The 23,359-nt window shown below is 55.8% G+C and overlaps 1 protein-coding gene across 3 annotated transcripts in view; it reads left to right on the top strand.

Moving 5' to 3' along the window:
- Positions 1–23,359, top strand: part of MYO7A (myosin VIIA) — an 85,121-nt gene that overhangs the window by 29,814 nt on the left and 31,948 nt on the right. For all 3 annotated transcript variants that reach the window (XM_047878445.1, XM_047878444.1, XM_047878443.1), the window contains 15 exons: positions 2,466–2,650; positions 3,148–3,269; positions 3,350–3,492; positions 3,757–3,870; positions 4,751–4,904; positions 5,371–5,447; positions 6,047–6,166; positions 6,912–7,054; positions 7,453–7,663; positions 8,162–8,297; positions 11,850–11,956; positions 17,581–17,718; positions 19,454–19,612; positions 20,049–20,141; positions 22,287–22,381. In XM_047878445.1, the coding sequence (XP_047734401.1) occupies positions 2,466–2,650; positions 3,148–3,269; positions 3,350–3,492; positions 3,757–3,870; positions 4,751–4,904; positions 5,371–5,447; positions 6,047–6,166; positions 6,912–7,054; positions 7,453–7,663; positions 8,162–8,297; positions 11,850–11,956; positions 17,581–17,718; positions 19,454–19,612; positions 20,049–20,141; positions 22,287–22,381 (1,997 nt within the window). The remainder of the gene's footprint in view (positions 1–2,465; positions 2,651–3,147; positions 3,270–3,349; positions 3,493–3,756; positions 3,871–4,750; positions 4,905–5,370; positions 5,448–6,046; positions 6,167–6,911; positions 7,055–7,452; positions 7,664–8,161; positions 8,298–11,849; positions 11,957–17,580; positions 17,719–19,453; positions 19,613–20,048; positions 20,142–22,286; positions 22,382–23,359) is intronic.

Genomic DNA, 23,359 nt, shown 5'->3' with positions numbered 1-23,359 from the left:
CGAGCTTGCTCCCAGGGCCACCTCTGTCTGGCTCTGGCTGCCCCTGTTGACCAGCTCATTAGGTCTGCATTGGTGTCTCTACCTCCAGCTTCGGGGACAACCATTCATCTTCCCACAGCTGCCAAGATGACCTTTCTCCGACAGACCTTCCAAATGCCATGCCCTTTCACGCCTCTGTGCTTGGTTCCCACGACCAGCCCTCACTCCCCCTCTCCCCACACCGCACCCCCTTCCCCGCCAGAGGAATCAATCGGCTGCTTCGTACAGGCCCTAGCTTTCCCTCCCCAGCTCCCAGGATGTTCTGTCAGCCTCCCCATGTGTCTCAGTGGAGGGTCCTTAAAGGACTGCTTGGAGCCAGCCTCTTGCCACATGGCGATCACAGACCAGGCGGTTTGGTGTCAAGTTATTTAAAATTTTTTTTTTATTTTTTACATGTTTGTTTTTAAGAGCGAGAGAGCGAGAGAGAACGCATGAGCAGGCAGGGGCAGAGAGAGAGGGAGACACAGAATCTGGAGCAGGCTCCAAGCTGTCAGCACAGAGCCTGACGTGGGGCTTGAACTCACGAACTGTGAGATCACAATCTGAGCCGAAGATGGACGCTTAACCAACTGAGCCACCCAGGCGCCCCTCGGTGCCATGTTATTAAGGAACCACCAAGAAGAAAGGAAGGAGGCACTTAAGGACAGCTACTCCATAAGCAGGCACATGTCAAAGGTTATGTAAGCCCTTCAGTCATTCCACAGCCCTGGGAGCTAAGTGTTAACCATCCCCCCTTTACAGATGAGCAGACTGAGGTGTAGAGAAGCAAAGCGATCTGCCAAAGATATGTTCTTTGCGGCTGACTCCCCCGCGTGGGGACAGACGGTCAGCGGGCTCCCATAGCCAGGCAGGGCTGAGCTGTAGATGATGGGTCTGAGTGCCCTGGAGCTGGAGGTTCGTGGGCTCTGATCTGAGAAGTTAGCCCAGCCCTGGGCTGTGTGGGGTGTTCTTAGTGGAGAATGCCCTTATGTCCCCATTCCCCACTGACCAGCTCCCTTGTCTCCTGTTCCCCACTTTCCAACCTCAGACCAACTGTGGAGGGCGGGTGAGTGTGACACAGAGCTGGCTCTGGCTGTCCGTACATGCTTGGCCTGGCCGGTCCCTCAGCCTGCGTCCCCACTCCACCCTACCTCTGCCTGCTTGGGCTCTTGCAGGCAGTGGGGTGGTCAGCACGGTCAGGCTCTGCTGCTTCTGGCATGGGGCTGCTTGGAAGGAGAGCCCGGATGGCAGGGGAGCATCCTCCAGGGCCCAGAGAAGGGCACTAAATGACCAGTTCTCCTGACCCAGGCCAGGTAGAGCCAGAACTGGAACCCAGGTCTGGGCTGTGCAGCCCAGGGCTGCTTCGCACAGCCATAGCCGGCCCTGGTTGGGGCGTTTCCCCTGAAATGGGGTGCTGGCAGCAGCACTTTCCCTGCATGGCTACCTTGGGCTGAGGCTTCTGGGGTGATGCACTAAGCCCTTGGTGGGAGGCGACAGGGGCCCGACTGTCACTTCCCGTTGGCGGTCACACCTTTCTTCAGTCTCTCCAGGCCCGGATGTCAATATATCCATCACCCATTATAGGCTGAGCCTGACCTTTGCAAGCTGGGGTGGGGAGGGGCAAGTGGAGGGAGCAGTGATCCCTGGGCACCTTATTCTGCCTGGTGGCTAGAGGCCCGGGCCATGTTGTCCCCTGTGTGGCAGGGCCCCGGCCTCACAGCAGGAAATCTTGTACACAGGTGGCCAGTTAGTGCACCGACAGAGGAGCCCAAGGAGAGAAAGGCCCCTAGTAGTTTGAGGTGCACCGGGTCCCTGCACCTGTGCTGGCCAGGATGGCTGGAGGTGTCCTGTCCCCCGGAACACAGGGGCCCCTCTGCCCTGGGGCAGTGCTATGGAGACTGGGGCCTACCCAGCCCCCAAACCACATCCCCCAGCCCCTTCAGCCTGTTATGATTTGGTTCCGCTCCCCCTGGACCAACCTAGCCTCTGCTCCAGACCGGTCTGGTTTATGAATATTACCCCAAACCTTTGGGATACAGGGCTTGGAGGCAAAAGTGGGGACCATACTTTTGAGTAATTTGAGTAATACCTGCAGCGTGCTATGACTTCTAAAGTACACTACCTCCTAATCCTTATAAACAGTTACATTATGCCCATTTTGCAGATAACGATAGGGAAAATGGGGACTTAGAGACGCTCCCTTTCTCCCCACTTGTTCCTCCCTTCATCAGATCTCACTGAGCACCTACTCCCACCTAGACCCAATGTTAGTTTGACAGCCCCACTCTCAGCTCCTAGAGACGCTGGATTCTGACCCCAGGTCCTGTGACTCCAAAGTCAGGGCTGTCCCTTCCAGAGGAATGGAGCAGGGCAGAGCCTGAGAACTTTCTAGAGTCAGAGCCTCCCTCACGGGAAGTGGTGAGTTCTTCGCCCCTTTTTGCCCGCAGACGTACACAGGCTCCATTCTAGTGGCTGTGAACCCCTACCAGCTGCTCTCCATCTACTCACCAGAGCACATCCGCCAGTACACCAACAAGAAGATTGGGGAGATGCCCCCCCACATCTTTGCCATTGCCGATAATTGCTACTTCAACATGAAACGCAACAGCCGTGACCAGTGCTGTATCATCAGGTGGGTAGCCCGGCACCAGACTGGAGCTCCAACTTTGTGCTCCTGCTAGTGCCTCGTGGAGAATCACCTCCCCTTTCTCAGGCCTTATATCTCTATTAATGCCACCAAAGTTCTTGTTAGCATTTGAGGCCTACCTTGTTCATTACTGGGTTCTGTTAAGTTATAGTCAGGTGAAATTTTAGGTTCCTATTCTCTCCTGGGCAAAGGGTAATAGGACAGAGCATTGGTCTAGCATCAACATATGCCATGCTCTATGGCAAGTATAGATGGAGGGGTGTCTGTGTCTAAATAAAGGGGAAGGAAAGTACCTTTGGCTGTGGCAGAGCACTGAGCTGCTGTAGCCTCTCCCCATCCCTGAAAGGTCCATATTGTCAGCCTATTTTACAGATTGGGTAGGGGGAGGCGCTGGTGGGGGAACGGCTTGGGCCAAAGCCCCGTAGGGAGAGGGCCAGTGCGGGCTGTGACGGGTCCTACCCCTCTCTGGGTCTCCCCTGCAGTGGGGAGTCTGGGGCAGGGAAGACAGAGAGCACAAAGCTGATCCTGCAGTTCCTGGCGGCCATCAGTGGGCAGCACTCGTGGATCGAGCAGCAGGTGCTGGAAGCCACCCCCATCCTGGAAGGTAGGGCCAGGGCTCTCAGAGTGGGGCTGGGTGGCTGGGTGGTTGCTGACCTTGCCCATGACCCTCTCCCCACCCCGAAGCATTTGGGAACGCCAAGACCATCCGCAACGACAACTCAAGCCGCTTTGGGAAGTACATCGATATCCACTTCAACAAGCGAGGTGCCATCGAGGGTGCCAAGATCGAGCAGTACCTGCTGGAAAAGTCACGTGTCTGTCGTCAGGTGGGCCCGAGCCCGGGGCAGAGCTGACCCGCACAGGACCCCTGGCCTCAGGGGTGGGGGGTGGGGGGATACGTGTAGTCTGGATCGTCCCTATGCTGCTGCCGGCTTGTCTTAGGGCCTGAATTCCTGCCACGAAACCTACCCGTGGGGGCTTTTTTGTGGAAGTCATTTGGTAAAACAGTAAACCATGTCTCAGTCTTGACTGTCTGGTTTCTGATGCCTCTTCCTGCCCCTGCCCCCCAACACCTTGTACCCCATTTTCAGGCTCCTGATGAAAGAAATTACCACGTGTTCTACTGCATGCTGGAGGGCATGAGTGCGGATCAGAAGAAGAAGCTGGGCCTGGGCCAGGCCACAGACTATAACTACTTGGCTATGGTGAGGCTTGGGCAGGGCACCAGGGAGGGAGACACCTGTCCCAGCGAGGTCGGGGGCAGTCCACTCGGCCGCTCCCCAGCTCCAGGCCTGGCGGGCGGGATCCTCCGTGTGGGCTTTCCCCTTGTCCCCTGACTGCCCCAGGCAACTCTGGGCTTGTATGTGCCATAAGGCCTGTCCCGACCTTGGGCGTTTTCCCAGCTGCACGTGCATCTAGATGAATTGTCATCACAGATCTACACGTTCCTAAATATGCATAGACCTCCTAGACCTGGGGACGCATAGACACACACGCCCACGTGTACACGTGCACAGACCTGCCTGCACACACGTGCTATTAGTTCAGCCTTCGAGGATGTGAAGACCGAGATCTCTGCCTGGACCCCCAAGACTATAGGGCACAGGCTGTTGCAGCTTCAGCCTCGCTGGTCACAGAGCCTGGTGCCAGCCTCTTGCTGCTGGCTGGCCACCAGCGAGAAGTGGGCCCCAGGACCGTGGCTGCCACCCAGCATTGGTTGGAGGGGGGGTGTGTGTGTACAAACAGGCTCGGGGGGTACCAGCTTCCTTAGCCCTGAGGAGAACCCATGGCTGGGCTGGGCCAGGCCACATGGATGCAAATGAGGAACGTGGGACAACAAAGGAGTGTATGTGCTATAGGTGTGACAGGCCTTCCCAGACACTTCCTGGAGCTGGATAAGAAGCTACGTGCGCACACACGTGTCTCGTGGGCACACGTCATGAGGCAGAGTCCTGTCAGTGCCCAGCATCTCAGATTGGCTCGGCCTGGCAGAGGGGGCCCTGCATCCCAGGTACTGCCCCTCTGGGGGTCCCTACGGCCTTGCTGATGCCCTCCTGCACCCCACTCTCCCACCCCTCCCACCAGGGTAACTGCATAACCTGCGAGGGCCGGGAGGACAGCCAGGAGTACGCCAACATCCGCTCAGCAATGAAGGTGCTCATGTTCACAGACACTGAGAACTGGGAGATCTCGAAGCTCCTGGCTTCCATCTTGCACCTGGGCAACCTGCAGTATGAGGGTGAGGGGCCCGGATGGTGCACCCCCACCCCACTCCACCCCACGCCTGCACGGAGTCCAAAGGCAGCTCAGCACCTAGCCACCTGTGGCTCTTAGCCCCACCTGTGGGGGATTGTGGCTCAGTTTCCGTCCCAGCAGGTACAAACCCTGCTTCATAGGAGCCAGGGCTGCCACTGAGCACTCTGGGCATCTAGGGTGGAGGAGTACGAGGGGAGAGGGGCATGACTGTCAGTGTCTCCACTTGGATGCCAGGCATGATGCCAGGTGCTGGGCATACACAGTTCCTGCCCTCAGGGTGCCTATAGCTCATGATGAGAACATACATTGACCCAGAGAAGCATTTGATCGCAGTGCTGATGGCCTCTGTGGACAAAGCAGGACCCCTGACAGCCTGGCCCTCCTAGCCTGCCCTTTTCCCCCATGTCTGCCCTCCTTCTCCTGACCCTGCGCCCCCTTGCTGCCGACAGCCCGCACGTTTGAAAACCTGGATGCCTGTGAGGTCCTCTTCTCCCCATCCCTGGCTACAGCTGCGTCCCTGCTTGAGGTCAGTGTCCAGCCTTCTGTCTCCAGGGCTGCTTCTGTTTCTCTCAGAGGGACAATTTTGACTCAGGTTCAGGGGGCTGGGGATGTGGGAACCTGGAAGCTGGGGCCGTCTGCTTTGGAGAATTCTGGAAGTTCAATGTGGAGAACCAACTGTGGGTAGGTAGGATCTGTGCTGGGCACGGGTCTCAGAGGGGGAGTGGAGCCCAGCACCCAGGAGCCTTGCCGCCCTAGCCCCACTGCTCCTGGGGATGAGGTAGGGCGCAGGGGATCTGGGGTGAGCCGGCCCGTTGGTGTTTTAGCCAAGGGTTACTAGGCTCTGCCCTGGGTTTGAAAACTGGGATGAATAAAGCCAGGGTCTGCCCCAGTCCTAAGAGGGCCAGGTAACATGCTAAGGCTGTCAAGGAGAGAGCAGTCCTTCTGGGTAGTGTTTGGGTGGGGTTTGACATTTGGGGGGTATCTGGCTGTGGGGAAGGTGTTCTCAGTGGAGGAAATGGTTTGAGCAAGGCCTGGTTGGACAGGGGGAGGGGAGTTCTCCGGTGTGGGGGGAGGGAGGGATGGGCTGCGGGTGGCTGGCTGAGCGCCTGGATGCTGCCCTGCCAGGTGAACCCCCCAGACCTGATGAACTGTCTGACCAGCCGCACCCTCATCACCCGCGGGGAGACGGTATCCACCCCGCTCAGCAGGGAGCAGGCGCTGGATGTACGAGATGCCTTCGTCAAGGTGGGCCGTTTGTGGAGTGGCACTGGCTCACTCCACCCCTTGGGGTGTTAGGTTGTTGATATGGGCAGGAGGGGGTTAGTCCAAGGAGCTAGAAGGACATCTGGGCCTGGACCCCTACCTGCTCTTGGGTTTGCATCCTGCCCACTGGCTCTCTGGGGGGGCCTAAGCAAGAGTCTGCCTTCTCCTGAGCTCTGTTCATCCTACAAGGGGCTGTTATGCTCCTCAGGAGCCCTGCCAGCCCTGGTCTCCTCAGGCCCTCCACCCCTGGCCTGCTCTGCTCTCCAGCCCCATGGGGCCTCATACTGGGTCACATTCTTTGGGTACTTGGTCTGCTGTGCTATTCCCAGCCCAGAGAATACCCTCTCTGGTCTCTCTAAGGAAGACACTGAAGGTGGACCAGGTCAGGTGGAGAGGGCCCCCAGTCCTTTCCATTTCCACAGTCCAGATTGCCACCCCCCCCGCCTCACACCAGGTTTGGTGCTGTTAGGGAGACAGAGATGGATGGAGATATGGGAGCCCAAATGAGGGCTTCTTCCCAAACTTCGAGGTTAGGAAGGCTTGACAGAGCTTTGACAAGGAGAAGGAATTGTCCTAGCAGGAAAGGGTGATCCAAGGCAAAGGGAAAAGCTTGAGGAAAGGCTAGGGGGTTTCAAATAGCACAGAAGGGGCTGAGTGAGGCCATGACGGCCCGGGATCTTCTGGGGAGGGCATGCTGGGCACAGCGGCTGACACAGCCCCCTCGCAGGGCATCTACGGGCGGCTCTTTGTGTGGATAGTGGACAAGATCAATGCAGCAATTTACAAGCCCCCCTCCCAGGAAGTGAAGAGCTCTCGCCGGTCCATCGGCCTCCTGGACATCTTTGGGTTCGAGAACTTTGCTGTGAACAGGTACCACAAGGGGCTCTGCTCTGTGGGAATTTTCTTTCACAACATGGACATAACAGGTGTCACATCTCTGCCTTTAAACCTGAATCTCATCAGCCGACTTCCCACCTCCCCTGATGGCTTTGGATCCCTCTTCACGCCCCTCTCTGCCCGCCCCTACCCAGTGCCTTGGCTCTTCCTCTCCCAGGTGCTCTTCCAGGGATTTGGTGCCCACCTGGTAGCCCTCTCTTCTGACTCAGTGTCCCCTTCTCCACCTCCGGGATGGGGGGGGCGGGTCTTGACAATGGTGCCCGCCTCAGAGGCTGGAGATCCCGTGATGGGAGCACCGCGTGGCCAAGGGTGTGCTGTACATGGGGCCCAGGCCAGGCCAGCACCTCACCCGTGCCCTGTGCACCCTGCAGCTTCGAGCAGCTCTGCATCAACTTCGCCAACGAGCACCTGCAGCAGTTCTTTGTGCGGCACGTGTTCAAGCTGGAGCAGGAGGAGTACGACCTGGAGAGCATCGACTGGCTGCACATCGAGTTCACTGACAACCAGGACGCTCTGGACATGATCGCCAACAAGCCCATGAACATCATCTCCCTCATCGACGAGGAGAGCAAGTTCCCCAAGGTGGGCCTGCCCTTGTTGGAGCCCGTGCAAAACATCCCCTCACACTCTGAGCCTCCACTTTCCTCATCTGCGAAATGGGACTGATGACCCATGCCTCTCAGGGTGGCTCTGAGGCCGATTCAGGTGCATTTGTCTGACATCTGGGGATCACCTACGGTCCACAGGGTCCTGGACCAAACGATGATGATTTAAGCTAATAGCTGGTACAGAATAGGTGCCCCACACATGGAATGTGTCTCGGGGCGGGGGCGGGTACTGCTCCCATGACTTTCATTGTGGGAAATAGATCTTCTACACTGGACTGTAGTTCCAATGCACCCACTTAACAGATAGGGAAATGGAGGCCCAGAGAGTTCCTGTGTGGGGTACCAATGAAGGGAGGGAGCTCCTGAGAAAGACAGAAGAGGGGGTGCAAAGGCCTGGGCGGCAAAGGCAGAAGGACCTGGGAGAGGGAGGGGTGGGGGGGAGGGGGCTGACCACGGCGCTCGGTTCCCACAGGGCACGGACACCACCATGTTGCATAAGTTGAACTCCCAGCACAAGCTGAACTCGAACTACATCCCCCCCAAGAACAACCATGAGACTCAGTTTGGAATCAACCACTTTGCAGGCGTCGTCTACTATGAGAGCCAAGGTACAAGCGGGCTGTCTGGGGCTGGGGTCTCCTCTCCTGTGCCCTCTCTGATCCTCCCCTTCTCCTGCCCAGAACGGGGGTGGGAATACAGAGAGGGAAGGGGCCTTAGGAAACACTGGGCCCAGTGCTCTTCCTTTCTTACAGAGATTTTAATCAATTGTGGTGAAGTATATGAAATGTACCATGTTAACAATTTTTAAGGCTAAAATTCAGTGGCATTAAGTACATTCACGATATCGTGCAGCCATCACCCATATCCATTTCCAGAGCCTGTTCATCACCCCAGATAAGTGCTGATTAAATAATAACTCCCCATTCTCCCCAGCCCCGGTTACCTCTATTCTGTTTCTATATCATATCTATATCATATCTATGTGTCTGACTCTGACTTCCTGTAAGTGAAATCGTACAGTATTTACCCTTTTGTGTCTGGCTTATTTCTCTCAGCATGTCCTTAAGTTTCATCCGTGTTGTATCATGTGTCAGAATTTCCTTCCTTTTTAATGGCTGAATAATATTTCTCTCTCTCTCTCTCTCTCTCTGTGTATGTGTGTGTGTGTGTGTGTGTGTGTGTGTGTGTGTGTGTGTGTATTCATCCATCTCTTGATGCACATTTGGGTTGTTGCCACCTTTTGGCTATCGTGAATAGTGCTGCCACCAACATGGGTGTACAAGTATCTGAGTCCCTGCTTTCAATTCTTTCGGGTGGGCTTAGTGCTCCTTTGTACAGATGGGAAAGCTGAGGCTCAGAAGGGAAAGTTAATGGTCTTTCCTGACATGGCCCATGAGGTGCAAATCTGGGCCTGGAACCAGCCCTGTTATTCACCCAAACTCTCAGCAACACGACTAAGTGTAAGCTTTGAAGGGGATACCTCCTCCTTGCTGCTGGGACGTGCAGTTGGGTTCATTTTAAAGCTAGAGGTGAAGAAGAGAGTCAGAACACGTCAGGTTCACCCCACTTGGAATCGCAGATTGCCCTTGCAGCTCCACCCCTACCGTCCTGGTCTAGAGGACCGCGTCCTTGGATGGATATCGGCTGTGGTGTGTGTCTCAAAGGGTCCCATGTGCAGTCTCAGGCCAGTGAAAATCGAAACAAACAAGCAAAGAGCTATTGATTTCATACTTCCTTGTTTTTTTATTTAAAAAAAATTTTTTAATTTTTTTATTTTAGAGAGTGAGCATGAGAGAGTCAGGGAGGGGCAGAGGGAGAGAGAGAGAATCCCAAGCAGGCTCTACACTCAGCACAGAGCCTGAATTGGGGCTCAATAGCATGATCCTGGGATCATGACCTGAGCTGAAATCAAGAGTCAGACGCTCAACCGACTGAGCCCCCAGGCACCCCTCATATATACTGATAAGTATACCAGTGAGCCAGACTGAAGGGATGGAATCTGAAGGCTCCCAGCCCTCCTTCAACTATTGGACTGTGAGATCCAACCCTGCTGTTAAAAAGGAGGTCAACGCTATGTCTGAAGGACATTTGGGAAAACAAATGTGTCTGTTGTTAGGAGTAGTAGAGGATTGTGTGTGTGTTTTTTTTTTTAATGTTTATTTTTGAGAGAGAGAGACAGACACACAAACAAACTGAGAGCAAGCTGGGGAGGGGAAGAGAGAGAGAGGGAGACACAGAATCCGAAGTAGACTCCAGGCTCTGAGCTGTCAGCACAGAGCCGGATGCGGGGTTCGAACTCGTGAAGCATGAGATCGTGACCTGAGCTGGAGTCAGATGCTTAACCGACTGAGCCACCCAGGCACCCTGAGGATTGTATTTTTCAGTTCAGTTCAACCTATATTCACTGAGATCTATTATGTGTCAGACTTCATGCTTTTGCTGAGAATACAGATGAGAATATTGAGTGGACTCTGCACAAAGTTATAAAATTATAACTATAATTAAATTATAAACTAATTAAACTAAATATACATTATATTTATAATTATATTTATAAATATAAATTATAAACTAAATATAAAATTAAATATAAAATAATTTAATTAATTAAATTAAATATAAAAATATAAATTAAATTAAATATAAAATTAAAATTATCTACTTCATGGATTTATTTTTTATTTAATTTTTTTTTTCAACGTTTATTTTTGGGACAGAGAGAGACAGAGCATGAACGGGGGAGGGGCAGAGAGAGAGGGAGACACAGAATCGGAAACAGGCTCCAGGCTCCGAGCCATCAGCCCAGAGCCTGACGCGGGGCTCGAACTCCCGGACCGCGAGATCGTGACCTGGCTGAAGTCGGACGCTTAACCGACTGTGCCACCCAGGCGCCCCTACTTCATGGATTTAAAAACTGAGGCACAGAGAGGGAAATGACTTGCCTAAAGTCACTAACCAGTTTTGAGCTGCTTTAAACAATTCTGCCAGCGTTTCCTGGTTCGCAAAGTACTGTTTTAATTCGGCATTTCATTTATGAAGCAGGTGGTATTAGGTGATCTGAAGCCAAGCAAGAGCTTATGGGTATCCTCATTCCCTTCTGACAAATGAGGAGGCTGAGGTCCGGAAGGGGACCATCCTAGGGCCCCAGAGTGAGTCTGAGACTTTCCATTAGAACCCGCAATTCCATCCCAACTCCAAAACCCACCCTTCCTCTGCTGAGTGCCTCCTGGGACACCCCCCTCCCCAGACACTAGGCGGGCCTCCCTGCACTGGGTCTCTGTGCTGTCTGCAAGCCAGGGCGGCCTGAGTCCCACAGGGTAAGGGTCCTGCTTCTCTGCAGTGTTCTTCCTCGCCAGGCAGGCATCCCCAGCCCTTGGGCACTCCATGTTCCACCCCGCCCTATCAAGCCCCCTCTCCCAACCCCCGCCATTAACCAGTTCCTTAACTCAGTCCCTGGGACTAGCAGCCCTCTTGGGGATCTGTATGGTGGAGAGGAGCCTCTCCGGGCTGGTGCCAGGAGTCCCACGTTCAAATCTTAACTCTGCTCGTGGCTTGCTGTGTGGTGTTAGATAACTAGCTCAGCTCCTCTGAGCATTGGTTTCCACCCTTGTGGGATGGGGAAGACAATCTCTGCCCACCACACAAATACAGGGGGGGTTGTGAGCATCAGTGCTGTGAGGACCCTTGGTAAAACAGAGTGCACTGGGCAAATTCAAGGTATTTTAAATTCCTGTACTATTAGCTGGAACTAGATCAGCACGTGTTCTCTTCCAGGGGACATGCTGTAATTAACAAGGGCTTTTGATACTTTCATTCAAAAGACTAAGGCTGGTGTTGTGGGTGGTTCACTGGGGAAGGCATCCCTGCCCGACCAGGGGGCCGAGGTCTTCTGCCCTTCTCTTTGAACAGATCTGGAAAAGGGGGCTGTGTGGTGAGGGAGAGGGAGGTCTGGCTCTGCCCCTCGCTTTCTCTGTGATGTCGGGCAGGCCACTGCCCTCTCCAGGCTCTGGTGTGGCCCACCGGAAAATGGACGTGGTTGAACTCAGTGAAGTTTGAGGGTCTTCCTGGCTCAGACGGCGAGGATTTGGGGAGGCGCTGAGGCTTGTCAGGAAGAGGCTGCTGCAGTGCTCGAGGTGTGACTGCTTCTTGCCCCTGCCCAGGCTTCCTGGAGAAGAACCGGGACACCCTGCATGGAGACATCATCCAGCTGGTCCACTCCTCCAGAAACAAGTTCATCAAGCAGATCTTCCAGGCCGATGTCGCCATGGTAACGTGGGGGCGGGGTCTCTGTTGGGCAGGAAGGGCCCCCCCCACCCCTTCCCCGGGAAGCTAGGCCTGTACCTCGGCCCACCCTTGTGCAAGTTTTTCCCTGTGCACCTTTGGCCACAGAGAGGGGACAGGGCTTTGCTGTGGTTCCAGGAGAAACCCGGGGCCTCCACTATCCTCCTATCTGGTCCTCCTGCTATACCAACTCAGGGGAGGGCACAAGGCCCAGAGAAGGATGACATGAGAGGTCACAGAGCAGAGCCTGATCAGGACATGGTTTACTGGGCAGGTGCCCCAAACTGGATGCCCAGCAGCTCACAGGGAGCCTGGGAGGAGGGAGCACATCTATCCTCAAAGACAAGGATGGATGCCGGTATGCAGAGAAACAAACACAAAGGGTCTGTGTGCCCCAGCCCTGGGCCCCACGCAGGGGTGCAGAATTTCCCACCCTCGGCATTTCCTTTGTCCCTAGAGTGCTGTTTCCTGCAGGATGGTATGCCTTTTATTTCACATTTTCTTCCTGTCCCATGGCTTCCTGAAGGGCACACAGAGGGACTCACAGGGAGGGCAGAGCCACTGCCCCCTCGGTGCCTGTCCAGGCGCCTGCCCTGCGCCGGCCCCAGGGGCCCAGATCTCTGCCTCGAGGGCCTCCTTTCTCGTTGGTGGATGTTGCTCTGTTTGCTGACCCACCACGTTCTCCTTGCTCCCTGCCCCCTCTCGCCCTGCACTGTGGTTCCTGTTATAGTTTCTCTGTGGTTATTCATCGGGCACTCTTCGCCAGTCAGCAGCTTCTGTGAAGGTAAAAGACCCCTGTCTGGGGCCAGTGGATGGTGGGCAAGGCCTCAGCAGCCCCTGGGGCTGGGCTGTGTCCTTGGCCCCCGTGGCACTGAGGTTTTGGGGAAAGGGCCGGCTTTTTCTTATTTTCTTTCTTTTTTTTTTTTTTTTTTTTTTTGAGTGTGTTTTTATTTTTTGTGGAGTGGTTTGTGGAGTGGTTTTGCTTTTTTGTTGTTTGAGTTGTGTGAACTGTGGCCATCTCAGTTTCTTAAAGGAGGAAACTGACTCCTAGAAAAAGAGACAGGGCTTGCCCAGCATGCCCCGTGAACCAGGGGCAGAGCCAGGACTCGAATCCAGGTCTCCCACGTCTTCTGTCCCCCTGCCTGAGTCTCTTCGGGGTATCCAGGTCTGCTTCCTCCCCTGGGCCCTGCCAAGTGCTTCTGTGTCCACGACTTGGCCAGATCCCTCAGTAGCCCTGCAGGACAGGAGGGGCAGGTGGTATTTTCTGCATTATGCAGACGGGGGACTGAAGCTCAGAGATGAGGGGTGACTCACCCCAAGTCACAGTATCCTGTGGAGCTGGGACTAACGTCATCACCCCGGACCTCCTCAGGCCCTGGAACAGCATCCCTGGGGTGTCCTGACCACCGGCTTCGGATTGTGGCTCCTAAGGTGCTTTAGAGGTCCCAGGGGTGCGGGGTACCCGTTAGCAACAGCATGGCTTTGCAGTCCCCTTTCCTCTCTTTCCCCTCTTCTCAACCCTCAATTTCCTCTCTGCCTAGTACCGATGTCCTCCCACACTTGGTCTTAATGCTGAGTCTCCCTTCCTGCATGTCTGGCATCCCCCTACTGCTGAGTGCCTCGTAGAGTTCCAAAACCGTTCCCAAGAGCCACAGCAGCGGAGAAGGGCGTCTGGCATATCAGGAGCAGGGGGTGTGACTGGACAGTGGCCTCTGTCCTCTGCCCGTGGGTTGGCCCCGGGACCCTCCCCTCCCAGCCAACACTGTGGCCCAGCTGCTGACAGGGCGAGTGTGGGGCCCCCGCCAGAGTGGGGACCCTAGGCACCGGAAGCTTTTCTGCACTTGGCCATCCCCACCCCGAGGCCTACATGTCACAGGGTGGCAGAATTGATGGGATAGCTGTGGCACTGGGCTCTTCCCACTCTCTCCTCCTCTCCGCTGGTCCCCAGCCTACCCCTGCCAGGCCCAGCCTTTCCTCCTGGTCGTAGGCAGTCCTGCAACACCACTGAACTTCGTCTCCTACCTCCGCTCCTCTCTTTCCAAAGCACCTGGAAGCATCTATCTGGGAGCCTCTCCACAAACTTTCCTGTTCTGGGACTTCTTCCCCTGGACCTGGGCACTAGAACCCACTTGTTGAGGAACTGTGGGGAGGCCCAAGAGAAAGACCCTGGGGCCCCTGGAAATGGCACACTCTTGAGGGAGTTTTGGAGCACAGAGTTAGAACACAGCAGTGACAAATTTGATCTTGATTGTATAGTCTTTTCTGGGCCAGGCTGGGAGCTACCCACTTACACTTCCCACCTCATTCACTCCCCACAGCAGCCCTGGCAGCAGTTGCTATGGTCCCCCCATTGCAGGTAGAGAAGCTGGGGCCCAGAGAGGCCAAGGTGTTTGCTCAAGGTCACACAGTTTGTGACACCCAGGAATTTGACCCAGGTCTGTCTCGGGGAGGTGTGGGAACTTGTCCAAAGTCGCACACAAGAGCTAACGGGAAGCTTTTTTTTTATTTCTTTATTATTATTGTTATTTTTTAAATTTTTAATGGGAAGCTTTTCAAGCCCTTTGCTCTTTGTCACTGCACAATGCTGTCTCTGTGAGCATTGCCCCTCAGAAAGAAAATACGTTTTGTCATTGCTGGAGACATGATAGATCTGCAAAAGGGACCCGGAAATCAGTCTGGTGGGGTGTGAAGTATCCAGTCACAGTTTATCGATGACTATGCTTTTCTCAGGGTAGAAGCCCACGCCACCTCCTTCCGGTGATCCGAACATGCGTCCTGTGCCTGTCTCCAACCCCCAAATTTCCATCCTTTGACTCCTGTGTCTGCCTCCCCAAGTGGCCCTGGGCAGCCCCACCCCCGCCTTTGCTGCTGGAGGGACCAGCTGAGCCTTGAGGACCACGATTCTTCTAGGGCATCGTGCACCCTGATTAATGTCTAACCCCAGTCACACGTCCCCGGGCCCTGAGTCCACAGGACGCTTATTCACTCTTTACGCAGGTGGCTTCTCCCGCCTGCGTCTCCCCAGTCCTGCTCACGTCGTGCTCTGGCGTCTGCCCCTCGGATCCCCTCTGTGGAGTCATTTAACACTGAGCTGTGGACTCTCCGCTCCCACCTTGACCCCATTTCCAAAGGTCTGCGGATTAGCTCAGAAACCATGAATATCCTAAGGGACTGCCATTCCCCTCAGTGTGATAGAACTGAATCAGAAACCCCGGCAGCCAGGAAGCGGGAGTAGACTCTACACTCGGCTCCCATTTACGCGCCTTCATTCAGACACAAACATGAACGGGGTGCCTGTTCTATGCCAGACAACGTCCTGCGTCCTGGGGACAGACTAGCGGATAAAACGGAAATAAATCCTCTGTCCTCCTAGAACTTACATTCTGGCAGAAGGGGCAAATAGCTAATAAGCAGATGAATAAGCATAATACGTGGTTGTCAGACAGGGATATGTAAAATGGAGACAAATGGAGGAAGGAAACATGCCAGTGGTAGGGCTTTGCAATTTTGAATAAGGGGCTCAGGAAAGGCCTCCTGGGAAGCTGGTAAGGAGGTGGGGGAGCCAGCCGTGTGCATCTGGAGGAGAAGCCCTGCAGGGAGAAGGAACGGCAGGTGCAAAGCCCCGAGCCTGCCTGGTGCATCGTGGGAGAGCAAGGAGGCTGCGGTGGCTAGAAGGGAGGGGGCGGGGTGGTAGAGAGACCAGAGGTAACTGGGGCAAGATCCTGAAGGACACTGTCAGCCCTCGTGAGGGGCTCGGGAGCCATTGCAGGACTTTGTGTTGGGCGGATAGGAGTGGATTTGTGTTTTAACAGCTTCAGTTGGCTGCTGTGTTGATACTGGAGTTGGAGGGAGGTGTGGAGTGTGGGGGACAGAGGCAGGGAGACCGGTTTGGAGCTCGTTGTGGTGATCTGAGAGAAGCATGCTGGTGGCTGGACCGCTGATGACAGAGGAAGTGGAAAGAAGGGGTCAGATTCTGGATCTATTTTGGAGGTAGAGCCAATAAGATTTTTGGCGCAGTGGATATGAGAGAGGAGTTGGGGACCGCGCCTAGATTTCTGGCCTGAGCAGTTGGAAAGTGGACATTTCTGGGAGCCTACGGACACCAGGAGCCAGTTCAGCGAAGCGTTGCTGATTGTTGCTTGTGGCAGGCCCCTGACCCCTGCAGAAAACAAGGCAGACCTGACTGTGCTCACCAGGCCCACAGCCCAACGGGGAAGAAAGAAATAGTTCCAGAGTGGTGACAGAAACCAAAGAGAGGGTTTGCCGTGGGCGTGGGTCTGTGCGTGTGCTGTGTGTGCACTCAGGGCAGGGGCTCTAATGCGGGCTGGGGAAAGCCCACCCCAGACATCTCCCCCTCTGAGTCCTGGGTCATCCGGTGCTGTGGCTGGATCAGGTCCCGGGACGGTCATGGGTGTCACAGACCTGACATTCACCCTACCTCAACACAGACTCCCCGGCGTCCCTTGGAAAACTCCTAGAATGTGTTCCAAATGAAATGAAATGGAACCACGGCAAATTTCAGAAAAGCAAATGTTTGTGGTTTCTCGGCAAGCTCTATTTCCATCTGGGGCATATGGTCTGAGTTTCGTATGTGTCACACACCTCTGCCTCCCTCCCCACACCTCACACGTCTTACCCTGGTTGTTGGTACTATAGGATATCGGATAAAATTACGTCTCATTGAATATATATGATCTTACATTAATCATCAAGCTCGCGAATAAATTATCGTGCAAATGAAAGGGCAGGAATATAGTAACATCAAAATACTTTGGAATTGAGTCTGATTTCTAGGTCTGGTTTCTCAGTGTTGGCCTGAGATGTTCCACTTCCTGTTTGCTGACCAGGCCCTCCCCCCAGCACCCTCGCTTCATTTCACAGTATTTTGAGAGGGGGACCCCGACAGGGCAGGGGCTGGTAGCTCACCCGGATAGCAGCTGCTGGAGCTCAGAGCCTTTGGGCCTCAGGGCCGCCTGGGGGGAGGCCAGCCGTGTGCCCTCTTAGGAGGCTTATCTGGGCCTGCTGCTGACCAGCTAATCCCATAGGGAAGAGGGCAGTGCCCGACACACCCATGGGTTCCCAGGCTGCTGTTGACCGAGACAAGCTCTGTGCCCACCCTTGTCACAGCCCCATCCGCTAGTTAGATGGCGCTGTTCCCGGGTAGGAAACAGGCTCAGTGCTGTTTAGTGACCTGCGCAAGATCACACAGCTAGGAGGTGGTCTGTCTGACCCATTTCGAGGGAGGACCTCGGTGTCTTGAGGTGACCAAGTTAGGCTACTCATTCATTCCCGGCAAGGCAGAGTGGAGTCTGAGAAGGGCTGGGCCTTGCCCAGAGTCACCCAGAAACTCCTGTGGGAACCCAGGGCTCCCCACTCCCGGGGCAGGGTTCGTTCAGGCTCAGGTCCCAGAGGGGCGTCCCAAGGGGTGCGTCTAAGATCCAGCACCAGTCAGGGGAGGCCAGTCACAGAAAACCCCAAAGCAGGCTACCGTTTGCCATGGCGGCTCTCCCTCAGGCCCTAAGCCTGCTGACCTCCCGTCCTGCTTCCCTTCCTGGAGGGCCTAGGGGGCACAGGTCAGCCCCTCCCATCACCGTGGTCCGTCCCCCCCAGGGCGCCGAGACCAGGAAGCGCTCGCCCACACTCAGCAGCCAATTCAAGCGGTCGCTGGAGCTGCTGATGCGCACGCTGGGTGCCTGCCAGCCCTTCTTCGTGCGCTGCATCAAGCCCAATGAGTTCAAGAAGCCCATGGTAAGTGACCCTGGTCCCCGGGTTGGGGCAGCCAGGGACCATCCTGGGGCAGCTGGAGGGGCTGGGCTGAGACTTTGTCTTCTTTGGGGAATGGCAGGGCATCTGAGGGGTTTACAGAACAGGTTCCAATTTACTGGAGGTAGCACGTCCCCCGGAAAGAGCCTGGACTCTGCAGTGGGCTTGACACAGGTTCACATCCTGTACCGCCTTTAAGCTGGGCTCATCTCCTGGGGGATTTCGTGCAATAGGCATGGAGACCCTTAGGAGTCAGCCTCGGTTCTTGTTGTGGCCCTGACTTTGAAAGCCCCTTCTCCTTTGGTCCTGGCAACCACCACTTCCTCCTCGAAGCCTTCCCAGGTTCCTCTGACTGGTTGGGAAGGTTCTCATTTTTGACTCTGCTGAATAACATCGGGCTCCTTCCGTGTGCCCGGCGTGGGCCGGATTCTCTCCATGGCCCCATTCAACCTTCCCAATAGCCTGTGAAAGAGGGACCTGAAGGAGGGACCGTTATGGCTCTACATCTGGGACGTGTGACTGCGGGCTTAGGGAGGCTAAGGGACTTGACGCTGCAGAGCTGGGAGCCTGGCCACCCCTTACTCAGGCCCTCTCCTTCCACAGCTCTGGGAGGTGTTGTTTACCACAAAGCTCTTAGAGGCCCAGGGGGAAGCTGGGGCCTGAGGGGTCTGGGGAGGGACGGAAGGAGGGAGGCCAGGGCTGGGCCAGGGAAAGTGCCTGGAGGGAGAGGAAAGGGAGAGGAAACAGGTGGCGGAAGCCAGCCAGCTATGTGCTGGTCCTGCCTCCTGCCTGAAAACATTTCCCAGGGTGGGCTGGCCCATCCCCCATGGGTCCCAGGACTGGGTCTGAAGGGGCAGGAGGGTCACAGAGAGCTCCCACTTTAGGGCAGGAGGTCTGGGGGGAATGAGGCCAGGGCATTGCCAAGGCAGTTGGGTCCCACTCTCCTGTTTTCAGATGCTTCCAGAACCTTCTCTGGACCCAGACCTCAGCATCTGTTACCTGAACCTTAGCAGCAGGACCTTCTCATTGGTCTCCTGCCTCCTTGTTCCAGTCCCCATCCCGACTGCAGTGAGAGCCAGTGGGTCTCAAATGCAACTCTGACCTGGTCACTCCCTGCTGCCTCCCTAGCCTGGCCTCTGAGGCTCTCTCAGTCCCTCTACAACCTGCTGCCGTCACAAACATGATTTTGTGACAATGAGAAAAGAGTGTCTCTTCCTTAGGGCGCCTTACTGCCAGCAGCCAGAAAGTCGTCTGAATAGCTGCAAACCTACCATGGCTGTTATATGAAGGGTACCCCCTGGGGCTGAGCAAGGCACCCGGCACCTGTACAACCATAACCTTGGCATGGATTAGTTTCCTCCGTTTCCATGAAGTTCCCTAGCATGTCCTGCACTTTTAGGCTTTCACACCTTTGCATGCGTTCACCCTGCCTCCTCCAGTGCCTTTTTTCCTGACAGGATTAGAGCAAAGACCACCTCCTCCGGGAAGTCCCCTCGAGATATCCCAAGGGGAGTTAAGCTGTCTCTCCTCTGTGCCCCCAGAGCATGAGACTCGTCCCACGCGAGGGTCTCATTTTGTGCTGTTAAGTGAGTTCAAACTGCAGATCTAGGGTCGGCCCACCGCTGCTCCTCATCTGTTGTGTGGCTGGGAAAAGGCCGAGTGGGGCCGAGCTCCGAGCAGGAGCCTCCGGTGCTGACGCCCTTGGCTCCGTGCCCGGCAGCTGTTCGACCGGCACCTGTGTGTGCGCCAGCTGCGGTACTCAGGGATGATGGAGACCATCCGAATCCGCCGGGCCGGCTACCCCATCCGCTACAGCTTCGTGGAGTTTGTAGAGCGGTACCGGGTGCTGCTGCCCGGAGTGAAGCCGGCCTACAAGCAGGTACAGGGCTGGGGGGCAGAGGAGGCAGGAGGGAGGGTCCCAGCTCTGGGCTGGGCAGGGGCATTGGTTTTCTCACTGGCACAGAGTGCTGGGCGTGACATCAGCCCGGCCGCCTCAGGTATGGTGGGGAAGATCGGGGATCAGCCAGTAGAGGGCTTCCGGGGGCTCAGCTGGCATGGACTTCACACACGTGATGTAGTGCATGAGACCAGGGCTGCCACGTGTGCCCCGGACGTTAGACACGGGAGAGGGTTTTGTGGTCATTCTGCCCAGCTAGGGAGAAAACTGAGGGTCAGAGAAGGCAGAACCCGGCCAGGGTCACACAGCAAGTCTGGTGCAAACCTGGAGCAGAGTCCTGCCTCCTGGTCTTGGAAGGGACACTCGGGTGGCCTTGTCACTCACTGGTGGGGCTGCCCATTCCCTGTGCACCCCCCAGGACGACCTTCGGGGGACATGCCAACGCATGGCCGAGGCTGTGCTGGGCACCCATGACGACTGGCAGATTGGCAAAACCAAGATCTTCCTGAAGGTGAGCATAGCCGCTATCTCTGGCTGTCTCGTGGATATGTGAATTCCCCATCACGGCGGGGACAGGGTCCCGGGGGCCTCTGTAGAGTTCTGTCAGGTGGGTCTGTGCTGGGCCTCGGTGGTCTTCTGCAGTCTGTGATGGGGACGTGGGATTCAGCCTCCTCTGTGGGGGAGGGGAAATGGATTTTAAGACCGTCTGGGGGGTGAGGTCAGAGGTGGCTCACCAGGGAGGCCTGGATTCAGTCAGGACCCTGTGGCTGGCTGCCTGCCCGCCCTGGGACTTTGGACAAGTCACTGGCCCTTTCTGAGCCTCGTTTTCCCAGCTGTAAAATGGGATGTGTTTAGGGGGTGGGGTTCTTGGGTGTATCTTTAGGCCCCCTCCTGTGATTTCCTGCCAGGCAGGGTTCACCCGGGCCATGACAGACCACGTGCCACCCCCTCTGTCCTCTCTTCGGGGCCTGTTCCCACCCTCCCTAAGCAGCACCTGGAGCTCGATGGGGCAGTTGGGAGGGGGCAGGGCTGGGAGCCGGAAGCTAGGCCGCGGGTGTCTTGGCCTTGGGGTAGAGCTTGCTGGGAATTGGCCGTGTCTCCACAGCTGCAGCAGGGACAGTGTGAGCTCCCGGCCCGCCGCCTTCCCCATTTCCATTTCCGCTGTACTAGAGTTCTGGCTGTCCTGGGTGATGGGCAGGGCTGCTTCCTCTGCTGGGAGGGTGGGGCCCGGGCAGTTGCGGGAGAGCTACCAGCAGGAGAGAATCTGGGGTCTGACGGTCTACTTCCGCCCTGGCTGAGGGGCTGTGGGCCAGTCCCTTCATCTCCCAGAGCCTTTTTCCCCTCGTCAGAAAACCTTGCCGACTGTTCCCTGCCTGTGCGAATCACTGCCATCCGGAAAGCTCGTCCTTTGTGCCAGGCGGGGCCGTTTATCCATTTTTATCCATGACCTTGTGTAGTCCTCGCAGCAGCCCTAGGAGGTAGGACTGCTACGCCCATTTCAGGGAGAGGAGAAGTGAGCTGCCCAGGTGGTTCACTGACCTGGAGCCGAGAGCAGGGCTTCTAGCCTGTGTGGGGAAGTGAGGGAAAGCGGGCAACACGATGGTGTCCAGAGAGCTCTGAGGACCGTCCTTGTCCCATTCTCACCTCCCTGGGCTCTTCAGAAATGTGCCACTGTTTCGAGAGCCTAGACACCTACTTCTCATTCGTTCCTCCAGACAGCCTGCTAGACCCTGTGCACAGTGAGGTGGTCTGGGATTATCTGATGGGTGTGGCTCCCCCATGAGGCTCAGCATCCCCAGGGCAGGGCCCCAGTCTGCCTGTTCACTGCAGCCCCATCCCAGCACTTAGCACTGTGGTGACACATGGAGTGACACAACGATTCATCTGTATTGAATGTCCGAGGTTTTGTCTAACTGGAGGGAGGGTTGGGGGCCTGGGTGTGAGGAGAAGAGAGGCCTAGAGAAGTCAGCAGGGCCTGCGTTATGGAGGGCCTGAGTACCGGGCGGAAGACCCGGCTTGACCCTGGGAACCGAGGTGTCATTTTAAGGTCACCATTAGATTTGTGTTTTAAGAGGGCTCCTCCCTGAGGGAGGAGGGCCAGAGCAGGAGTGACAGAGGCCAGGAGTTAAATGGCAGTGGTCTGGCCCAGGTCAGGCGCTCACGTGACGGAGACCTTTAGAAACGTGGGTGTGGGGGGCACCTGGGTGGCTCAGTCGGTTAAGTGTCCGACTCTTGATTTCAGCTTTGATGTCTCGGGGTCATGAGATCGAACTCCGTGTTGGGCTCCATGCTGAGCGTGGGGCCTGCTTAGGATTCTCTCTCCTCTCTCAGCTTCTCCACTCTCACCCCATCCCCCAAAATAAATAAACATTTAGAAGAGTGGGGGCTTGGGCAGAGATGGCCATAGGGATGAAACCAGTGTGTGAATGATAGGCTCTCTGACCCCTCCAGTCCGGTTAAGCTCCTCCTACTCCATTTGTCCCACCCTGCCGCCAGGCCTCCAGGAAACAACCAAGAGCCGCGTCTGTGGAAGGCTGTCCTATGGGGCCAGAGCAGGGCAGGGAGCTCTGAGGGAAGGGAGGGAGGGCCTGTGTGGGGAGGGCCTCAGCCCCGGACTGTGAAGGGGAGGGCACTGCTTAGGAGCTCTGCACTCCAGGACCACCACGACATGCTGCTGGAGGTGGAACGGGACAAGGCCATCACCGACAGAGTCATCCTCCTGCAGAAAGTCATCCGGGGGTTCAAAGACAGGTAAGTGCCGGGACCAGCTCGCCCACCTCGGCTCACATACAGATGTGTGTGTGTTTGGCTTACCTCTGTGCCCCTGAATGAACACTAGGAGTAAACACACGCACACAGGAATGAGTGTGCCATACACACGTGCCGTGCACGTGGCACATGCATGCCATGCACATGCGATCATGCTAACACCGATGAACGCACGGACACGTGACTCACACCCACCTACCTGTGCCACATACGCCCAGTGAAACGGTCCACTGCCCTCCATACAAGCACACGTGGACACCCGAGGCACACACACGGACAGTCCCGTGTCTCGGGTGCCTGATGAAGTTTCCCAAAGAGGAAATTTGAGGTTTCGTAAATTACAGCGTGTGTCCCATTTTCCACGTGAGGGGCATGTGTACAGCTGTGACACTTCGCACACGGGCAGGGCTGACTCTGGAGTGTGACTGCGGCTCCACAAAAACCCACAACCTGCCCCTTTAGCAGTTCATCTGGTTACCCCCTCCCTCTCGCCATCTGCTCTTCCATCAGTTCTGTCCGTCCATCTGTCCATCCCCTCCCACAGCTGCTCATTTGCTTATGCACATCCAGATACTGGCTCGCTGATGGTCTCACACGCTGACGTACCCACCCTCCCCTCCGTTACTTACTTCTGCCTTCGGCAGACACCTGCTGTGTGATGTGTGGTCTCTTTGTCCTCCATCAGGTCAAAGGTGACTATCGTCCTATAGAAGCTGCCTCACGTGTGCAAGGGACAGCAGTGTGCTTGCTCAGAGTCTGTCAGAAGACGTGGGCTCTTGTCCCAACCTCACTGAGCCTCCCTTTCGTCATCGCTAAAATGGGGAAGTTAGTAACAAACAATGTTCACAGTGATCCAAGCTTTTAGTCTTTATCTTATTTACTTATTATTATTCATTTATTCAGTAAATACCTCCTAAATGCCTACCTTAATAGGCATATGTGACAAACTTAGGAGGCAGG

Source organism: Prionailurus viverrinus, chromosome D1, assembly GCF_022837055.1.
Source record: "Prionailurus viverrinus isolate Anna chromosome D1, UM_Priviv_1.0, whole genome shotgun sequence".
Lineage (NCBI taxonomy): Eukaryota > Metazoa > Chordata > Mammalia > Carnivora > Felidae > Prionailurus > Prionailurus viverrinus.
The sequence above is the reverse complement of the archived record's forward strand: the minus strand, read 5'-3'. Positions and strand labels throughout refer to the sequence as shown.